Source organism: Chiloscyllium plagiosum, unplaced genomic scaffold, assembly GCF_037043375.1.
Source record: "Chiloscyllium plagiosum isolate Xiang-an unplaced genomic scaffold, Cpla_swu_hap1 HiC_scaffold_2, whole genome shotgun sequence".
NCBI classification, from domain to species: Eukaryota; Metazoa; Chordata; class Chondrichthyes; order Orectolobiformes; family Hemiscylliidae; genus Chiloscyllium; species Chiloscyllium plagiosum.
Window position 1 is genome coordinate 128,495,708 of NW_028270140.1, and position 10,183 is coordinate 128,505,890.

At 41.6% G+C, this 10,183-nt stretch overlaps 1 protein-coding gene across 1 annotated transcript; it reads left to right on the forward strand.

Moving 5' to 3' along the window:
* The first annotated feature begins 982 nt into the window (after positions 1 to 982).
* Positions 983 to 6,706, forward strand: LOC148151992 (ufm1-specific protease 2-like). Its single transcript, XM_087994044.1, has 4 exons — positions 983 to 996; positions 4,181 to 4,257; positions 4,699 to 4,823; positions 6,507 to 6,706. The coding sequence occupies exons 1-4, from the start codon at positions 983 to 985 to the stop codon at positions 6,588 to 6,590; spliced, it is 300 nt and encodes a 99-aa protein (XP_087850170.1). The 3' UTR covers positions 6,591 to 6,706.
* Positions 6,707 to 10,183: the final 3,477 nt, after the last annotated feature.

The window sequence follows — 10,183 nt, forward strand, 5'->3', positions numbered from 1 at the left end:
CATTCCCATGTATCTTCTGCCTTTGTCCTTTTAGATGTAAATGATCTTGCGTTTGGAAGGTGCAGAGTAAAGATCTTTGGTGAACTTCTGCAGTAATTTTTGTAAATGGCACACACTGCATCAGTGATTGAGGGAGTGGATGTTTGTGGAAGCGGTGACAATCTAGTGAGTTATTTTGTTCTGAATGTTTCCAGCATTTAAGTGTGGTTGAGCAGTGATTGTTTCTTATTGGAGATGGTCATTGCTGGTATTTGTGTGGTGTGAATGTTACTTGCTACCTATCAGCCCAAGCCTGGGTATTGTCCAATTGTTCTGCATTTGGACATGGACTACTTTAATATCTGAGGAGTTGTGAATTGTGCTGAACATTCTGCAATCATCAGTGAACATCACCACTTTTGAGCTAAAAGAACATAAGAGCATAAGAACTAGGAGTCAGAATAGGGAATTCAGCCCCTCAAGCCTGCTCCACCATTTAATATGATCATGGCTAAACTCATCTCAGCCTTAGCTCCACTATCCTGTTTGTTCCCCATAACCCTTCTTCTCTTTTTCATTAAAAATCTGATTGTCTCCTCCTTAAATATATTTAATGTCTTGGCATTCAGTCAGGGATCCGGGTTCGATTCCACCTTCAGGCGACTGTCTGTGTGGACTTTGCACATTCTCCCCATATCTGCATGGGTTTCCTCCGGGTGCTCTGGTTTCCTCCCACAGTCCAATGATGTGCAGATAAGGTAGATTGGCCACAGCAAATGCAGGATTACAGGGACAGATGAGGGAAGGATGGGTATGGGTGGGATGCTGTTCAGAGGATCGGGGGTGTGGACTCAATGGACTGAATGGCCTGCTTCCACAATGTAAGGATTCTATGAAAGGACATTATAGGCCAGTTAGCTTGATCTCAGTGTTTCTGAGGTTATTATTAAGGATGGGATTGTGGAGTACTTGGAACTGCATAGTAAAATAGGGCTGAGTCAGCATGGCGTCGTTGAGGCAAGGTCATGCCTGACAAAATCTGTTGGATTTCTTTGAGAAGGTAACAAGCAAGTTAGACAAAGGAGAACCAGTGGACATGATCTATTTAGATTTCTAGACGGCCTTTGACAAGGTGCTGCAAGGAGATGAGGAGGAACGTCTTCAATAATAAAATTCCTACTGTGTGGAAGTAGGCCATTTGGCCCATTGAATCAACACTGACCCTCCAAAGAGCATCCCAGCCAGACCTATCCTCTCCCTATAACCCTGCATTTCCCATGGCTAATCAATCTAGCCTGCACATCCTATAGGCAATTTCGCCTGGGCAATCCACCCAACCTGCTCAACTTTGGACTGTGGGAGGAAACCAGAGCAGCCAGAGGAAACTCACACAGACACAGGGAAAATGCAAAAACTCCACACAGATGTTTGTCCAAGGGGGATTTTAAACTCAGGTTTCTGATGCTGTGAGGTAGCAGTGCTAACCATTGAGTTACCGTGCCACCCCAGAGGGTGTGGAATCTGTGAAACCCATTGCCATAGAAAGGTTATGAGAGATGCCGAAGAATGGAATTGAGAAATATATCAGCTTTGTTAAACAATGGAGCAGACTTGATGGGCCAAATGGGCTAATACTGTTCTATACCTTATGGTTTTATGGTATAAGTACAGGAAATTGACATGGATGGAATATTGGCTAATTTACGAGGCAGACGTAAATGGGTATTTTTCAGGTTGGCAAAATGTAAACAATGGTGTGTCATACTAATTGACACTGGGACCTCAAGTGTTTACAATTTATATAAATGACTTAGATGATGAGACTGAGATGGATTTGTCAAACCTACTGACAACAGAAAGACATAGGAAAGCAATTTGTGAAGAGGACACAATGAGGTCAAGATAATTTGGTGATAGGTGAATGGAGAGCAATGTGGGAATATACAAAATTGTCTATTTTGCCAGGAAGAAGAAGCATATTATCTGTTCAGTGAGAATTTGCAGAGTTCTGAGATGCAGAGGTGTCCTAATGTATGAATCACAAGAAGGTTATTATAGATACAGCAAGTAATTAAGAAAGCTAATAACATGTTATCACAAATGGGTTTGAATGCAAAAATAGAAAAGTTATTCTTCAGTTATGCAGGGCATTTTGGATATTACATCTGGAGATCTGTGTCGAGAGTGTAGTGCTGGAAAAGCACAGTAGGTTAGTCAGCATCCAAAGAGCAGGAGAGTCGACGTTTCGGGCATAAGCCCTTCATCAGGAATGAGGCTTGTGGATCAGGGCTCAGAGATAAATGGGAGGGGTGGGGTTTGGGGATAGATAGCTGAGAAAGCGATAGCTGGATGAAGGTGAGGAAGAAGGTGATAGGTCAGAGGGTGGCGTGATGGACAGGTCCAGAGGGCGATGCCGAGTTGGAGGTTTGGGACTGGAATAATGTGGAAGGGAAAAGAGGAAGCTTGTTGAAATCCACATTTATCCCATGTGGTTGCAGAGTCCCAAGGCAGAATATGAGGCATTTCTCCTCCAGGCATTGGGTGGTAATGACTTGGCTGTGGAGGAGGCCCAGAACCTACATGTCCTTGATGGAGTGGAGGGGGAGGTGAAGTGTTCAGCCACAAGGTGGTTGGGTTGGTGGTTGTGGGTGTCCCAGAGATGTTCTCTGAAATGATCTGCGAGAAGGCATCCTGTCTCCCCTATGTAGAGGAGACCACACTGGGTGCAACAGATGCAGATGACATTGGTAGAGGTGCAGGGAAATTTCTGATGGATGTGGAAGGATCCCTTGAGGCCTTGGATGGAGGAGAGGGGTGGTGTTGTTGGCAGAGGTTTTGCACTTGCTGCGGTGGCAGGGAAAGCTGCCAGGAGTGGGGTGTAGGATGGTGTGGGGTGTGGACCTGATGAGGGAGTTGCGGAGGGAATGGTCTCTCTGGAAGGTTGATATGGCTGGGGAGGAAAATATATCTTTGGTGGTGGGGTCCATTTGGAGGTGGCGGAGAGTGGTGTGTTGTCTGCAGAGGTTGGTGGGGTGGAAGGTGAGGACCAGGGGGGTTCTGTCCTTGCTGCATTGGGAGGGGTGGGATTCAAGGGAGGTGGTGCATGAAGTGGAGGAGATGCGCTGGAGGGCATCGTTAACTATGTGAGAAGGGAAGTTGCCATCGTGGAAGAAGAACACCATCTGGGGCTTTCTGAGGTAGAAGTTGTCATCCTTGGAACAGATGCGGTGGAAGTGGAGGAATTGGGAATTGTTTTTACAGGAGGTAGGATAAAAGGAGGTGTAGTCTAGGTAGCTGTGTGTGTTGGTGGGCTTGTAGTATATGTCTGTGATTAGTTGGTCACCAGAGACAGTGATGGAGAGGTCCAGGAAGGGGAGGGAGGTTTCTGAGACAGTCCAGGTGAATTTGAGGTCGGGATGGAAGGTGTTGGTAAAGTTGATGACCTGTTCAACCTCCTCATGGGAGCACGAGGCAGCACCAATACAGTCATCAATGTAGTGGAGGAACAGGTGGGGTGTGGTGCCAGTTGAACTGATCCACATATCCGACAAACAGGCAGGCATAGCTGGGTCCCATGCGGGTGCTCAAGGCTACCCTTTTGGTTTGGAGGAAGAGGAACGATTGGGAGGAGAAATTGTTGAGGGTGAGGACCAGTTCAGCCAGGAACTCCCCACTTATGTTCGTGACACCACCCATACCCTTCACCTCCTCCAAGATTTTCATTTCCCCGACCCCCATCTTCACCATGGACATCCAGTCCCTGTACACATCGATTCGCCACAACAAAGGTCTCCAAGTCCTATGTTTCTTCGTCTCACACTGTCCCAACCAGTACCCTTCCACCAACACCCTCATCTGCCTGGCTGAACTGGTCCTCACCCTCAACTTCTCCTTCCAATCTTCCCACATAGTAACAATCTCGCTAGTACTCCTTTTAAGGTTTTATGATGAAATGCTTGTAATATTATGTCATCCAGCAGTTAAAGGGAGCTGCTGGTCCAAGAGGAACGTGGTCCTCTCCTCTCCTGATTATAGCTGGTCTTTCCCTCTTGCTGATTCTCCAAACCCTCGCAACAGCCTGTGCCCACTCTCCCTATCCTTTCATGTCTGGATCTGTCACCTCCTTCCTTGTGAATGATGTTCTCTTTCCCAAAAAATAAAGCCATTTGTAAAAAGTAAATTAAATGTTTTAATTTTACAGGGCTAACAAACCAATGGATTTTAGTAGTCATTTTGAAGAACAAGGAACTCCAGTTGTGATTTCAAAGTTTGTCATCTGTAAGTTGATGATCTGATTCATTCTTCTGCCTTAACTTCTGAACGTTCTTTAAAACTCTGTTAAAAATCTGGTTTCAAAATTGTGAAATTTGACAAGCAAGTTCATTTACTATGTGCTACTTAAATTAAATACATTTCAAATCACTCTTTACTATATAAAGTGACAGTTATAGTGCAGCAATAAGTTTGAATTTGTTACGCAGTCATGTTCAGGCATTACCTGAAAAGTAGGAATAAAACATCTATTTAGCAGTTCTTGATAGAAAAAAGACATTTTAGAAAATTACATATGAGTTTTGTGACAAATTTTAATATCTGTTTTAAAGTTAAATGTATTAGGAAACTGTAAGAAACATCTCGGATCTCATGCTGATATGATTAAATGTGATTCCTTAACTGTGCTGCTCTTACTTTTTTTTATTCCTGTTACTGAGTAAACAGTCTCTGAACCTGAGGCATACATTTTGCTCGGGTTTGCTGTGAATGAAGACCCAAAAGCCAGCAAAGGCCTCATCTTAAACATAATGTACACTGGAATTGATGACTTTAGCTGGATAATTGAAAAGGTATGTAAGGGAAAATGGGGAGGGCAAGTAATTTTTCTAACAATACCTGAATATGTAGAGGCTTCCAGATGAAATCAAATTAGGCATTTTATTTGTGCATGAGAGGAGAGTGTCACAAGGCCAGAAATTAGTACCAAACCCTAGTTGTCTTGTGAACATTGTGCTGAGCCAATTTCCTGATCTGCAACTTCCTTTCTGTAGTAATGTGAGATTGGCCAGTGGTTTGTTCAGCCATTTCAAATGGCATTGATGCTTATAAAAATTATGAGCTTTTGAAAACTACACAAACATGACAGGCAGTCACGGTCTGTCTCTGAATGTGCATGCACAAACTGAATACTTGGGAAACGATGCAAAACACAGTCGTTTACGAGGCCTGAATGGTTTATCAGGGGTCTTTTTCTTTGATGATAAAGGACTCACAGCACCGGGGATTCAGGCTCAATTCTACCCACAGGCGATTGTCTATGTGGAGTTTGCACATACTCCCTCTGTCTGTGTGAGTTTCCTCTGGATGTTCCAGTTTCCTCCTACAGTGAAAAGATGTGCAGATTAGGGTGGATTGGCCATGCTAAATTATCCATAGTGTCCAGGGATATGCAGGCTAGGTGGATTAGCCATGTGAAATGCAGGGTTACAGGGATGGGGTGGGCTTGGGTGTGATGCTCTTGGTAAGTTGGTGTGGACCTGCTGGGCCAAATGGTCTGCTTCCACTCTGTAGGAAGTCCATGACAAGTAGGTTTTGCTTATTATGCCTCCACATCTAACAGCATATTCAGTACTAAGTCTTAGTATCCTCAATGATCTTGTCATATAGATCCATTTGCCTAAAAGTTCCCTGTGGTAACATCATTATTGTTATCCTGGATATTGGTCAGAAAAGTCTTTTCCAATGTTCTAACGATCTGCTTCCCAACTCGCTCTTACATTTTTCAGTAGAATTGCTAAGGAGTGTTTAAGAAAAGGCCAGAACCAGCGCTTGTAGCTCTTGGTTAGGTCATTAATTAGGCTTTATTTACATTTCTTTAGTTGCAATATTTTAAGGATTTTTTTTAAAACATAGGTGAGCATAAATCAATTATTCAGCAGTCTTTTTCAGCCAATCAAGGAGTAGCATCCTCTTCTTCTGCAACTCATTTCTCCCCACCACCCCAGTCATGGTATTTTCCCAGGTCACCATTTCTGGTACCTGCCAACTCTATCAGACTTTATAATCTTGGAAAAGGGTTGTTTGATGTCGTTCATTAGCACCAATCCTTTTTGCTTTGGCCCTATTTGGTGTTAGAGCTTACACACTGTAGGATAACTACAGAAGAACACCTTGGTCTTAGAACACAAGACTTATTGCGTGACAGTAAATACAACTAAATTTGGATCACACATAATTGACAGGAACTGAGGGAACTAGCACAGATATAAATATTCCCTCCAAAAGTTCCAGTAGAACCCGTGTCTCCACCCACAGACTATGACTTACATCATTGAAATGGATTGACCAATGTAATATGAAAATTAATACCTTCAGAACTATTACCTTATACAAAACCTTTCCACATACACCCTTGCATACTTTTCCTCGCTCTACTTTTGGCTAGAAGCTGTTCATCACTAATATAAAAGGAATAATCTAGTACAGAAATTCATTATTTATTTTAAGTAACCATTTTGTTTTTTGTATTTCAGGCTATTGAGTGGAAAGGAGAAGAATTCTGGAAAGAATTGGACGATTACGGCTTATGGATGCCTCAGAGACCAGAGGGTGTTTGAAGTTATATTACCTGAGTTCACATGCTTAAAGAACTGTGCCTTGAAAGGAACTGAATTTTCTGATGCACAGAAGACTTACAGTCTTTGTACACTTTACTGCAAATTTGAACATTGGGTATAAGTACTTCAATAAAAACAGCAATTAAATATACTTTCAATACTTTCCAAACTAGTGCAAAGCAAAAAAGTGAATAGCAAATGTTTCTATAAGTATGTGAAAAGGAAGAAAGTAGCTAAAATGAATCTTGGTCCCTTAGAGGATGAAACCGGGTCAACAATAATAAAGAAACAGAAGTGGTAGAGATACCAGATTAATATTTTGCCTCAGTTTTCATGTGGACTTCACTGGAACCATCCCATTAGTAACGTGTACTGCAGAGGTTATAAAAAAGGATGAACTGAAAACAGTCATCATTATGAGGGAAAAAGTAGAATCATAGAATAGAATTATAGAATCCTTACAGTGTGGGAAAACTGTCAGCACCAACCCTCGAAACAGCATTCCATCCATCCCAGTGCCTTACCATATCCTCATAACCCTACATTTACCTAATTCACCTAATTTACACATGCCTGGACACTACAGAAAAGTTTGCATGGCCAATCCACCTAATCTGCACATCTTTACACTGAGTAAAGTACTGGGATTAAAGGCAGGTGGGTCCCTGGGGCCTGATTGCCTACATCTTAGATTCTTGGAAGAACAAAGTATGAATATTGAAAGCACTTAATACATTCAAAAATTCCCTGGGTACTAGAAAGTTACAGTGGATTAAAATATGCTAATGCTTTTAAACTTCAAAAACATTCAAAAAGGGATAGAGGCAGAAAATGGTTAACTACAAACCAGCTAATTTAAGATTTGTCATTGGGAAATTGTTGAAATTATTAATTAAGCAAATGGCAACTGGATATTTGGAGACTTAAAATGCAATCCATATGAGTCAGTCTGGTTTGATGAAGGACAAATCATGTTTACCAAATTTGCTAGAGTTCTTCAAAGATATAATGAACAAAGTGAATAATGGGCATTCTGCAGATGTCTTGTAACCTGTGTTCGAGAGGCATTGATAAAGTGTCGCACAGAGGTTTAATACACAAGGTAAGATCACATAGTTTAGGAGTAACGTATTAGCTAGGTTTGATGATTAGCTAACCAACAGAAAGCAGACAGTCAGGATAAATGAGATTTCTTTCTGGTAGGCGAGCTGGAACTAGTGAGCTGCAACAGGATTTGGTCCTTGAGCTCCAACTATTTACCATCTATATTAATGACGTGGGTGCAGGGGTAGCATGTAATATAGCCAAATTTGCAGATGACACTAAAATAGGTGGGAATCATAGAATCCCTACAGTGGAGAAAGAGGCCATTCAGCCCATGCACCAAACCTCTGATGAGCATCCCTCCCTATTGCAACCCTACATTTACTATGGCTACTCCAAATAACCCACTCATCCCTAAACACTATGGGGAAATTTAGCATGGCCAATCTACTTAACTAGGAGAAAGTGAGGACTGCAGATGCTGGAGATCAGAGCTTAAAAATGTGTGATGGAAAAGCGCAGCAGGTCAATCTACTTAACCTACATATCTTTAAGCTATGGGAAGAAACCAGAGCACCTGGATGAAATCCACACAGACCACCACCCAAGGCTGGAATTGAACCCAGGTCTCTGGTCCTGTGATGCAGCAGTGCTAATCATTGAGCCACAATGCCGCCAATAAGGAAATATGCAATTTACAAATGGGATATGGATAGGTTAGATGAATGGGCCAAAATTTAACGGATGGAGTTTAACATGGTGTGAGGTTATCCATTTTAGTTGGAAGGATAAAAAGGCAACTCTTTATCCAACAGAGCTAAGCTTCAAAAACTTCAGTTCAGAAGGATCTGAGTCTACTCATACTTGAATCATAGAAAGCTGGTATGCAGTACTGAAAGTAAGAAGGAGGGAAAAATAGAGTTTTGGAATTCAGGTTAAAGTAGGAAACTGTTGTTACAACCATTGATGAGGCCACATCTGGAGTATTGTGTACAGTTTTGGTATACTTACTTGACAAAAGGTGTATCTGGAGACAGTTCAGAGAAAGTTCACCGGATTAATTCCAGAAATGAAATTCTTGTCTTATGAGAAAAAGTTGAGTAGTTTAGAAGAATGAGAGAAGATCTGATTGATGTATATAAATTGCTAAAGCGGATTGACAAAGCAGACAGAGAGCAAATGTTGCCCTTTGTGGGGCAATCTTGAACAAGAAGTTTTAGGCTAAGGTGTGGTAGTGCTAAAACAGAGATGAGGAAAAGTTAGTTCTCTCAAAAGTGTGTGATGACAGATTTTTAATTAGTAATGGGTTAAAGAGTTAGGGAGTAAAATGGAGTTGAGATTGAGATGAGATCAGCCATATTAATTTGGTTAGAGACAAAAAAATTGCAGATGCTGGCATCCAAGGTAGACAAACAGGAGACTGGAAGAACACAGCAAGCCAGGCAGCATCAGGAGGTGGAGAAGTCAACATTTTGGGTACAACCCTTCTTCGGGACTTGACTTCTCCACCTCCTGATGCTGCCTGGCCTGTTGTGTTCTTCCAACCTACTGTTTGTCTACTTTAAGAAAATATTAAATGGTGGAGCAGGCTCAAGAGACAGAATTGCCTACTCCTGCTCCTAATTCTTTTTCATATGCAGAATAGTCAAACTGTAAATGTCACAAATGCTTATTGAGAAGCACTTGAATGAATTTCACTATGATTTATTTAGTATTTGTTGAAAGCATTTATCAAACTTTTGATTTTCTACAACAAAAAATTCAATGGAATCAAAGAAAGTACTGAAATTTCAGAAAGTTTATCCAGTTTAGAGATTAATACAAGACTTAATGGAGATTGATTGGATATATAATCGCCTACAGCAGACTCAGTCAACAGTACAAACATATATAAGTGTACAAATAAAATTATAACCATCTGGATACTAAGCAAAAACCCAGCAGACTAGACACTGAAATCACTAATCTGCTTTCCATTTGGCATTAACAAGTTTGGCTTGAAAGCTACATAATGGGTAAGTGTGTGTGTGTGTATGGAATAGATTGGGGAGGGGATAGCACTTCTGGGTTATTAGTGGTAGGGGGCAGCAAGGGCCAGATAGATAGAATGCTGGTCACAGGGTGGAGAAATATCCATGTTGCTGAGAGAAAAATCAAGACAAATCCAAGTTAATGATTATAACTGGCCTTGGAGGAGACAAGCAGAGATCAGAGCTGGGAAGAGAATTATAGGCCTGGGCATGGTGACAGAAGACATGGCAAGGGTGATCCGGGACAGGAGGAGTTCAGAGAGCTATCTAGATTAAACGGCAGTGGGGTCAGTGTAAGATCAGTATGGTGCCCAATTGCTGGGGTTTCCTTAGGCAGGCATATCTAGAATAGTTCCTGATCTGTTGTGTATTCCAAGGATGTTGCTCTTGGTTCATTAATGATAAAGAAATTGGGCTGATTAAAGCTAAAGTTAAAAAGTTGATTGGCAATGAGGCTCTGAACTCCAATTTTAATCTGCCTCACAGGCCAAGTTAACAGACACCCATATTTTGTCCTCA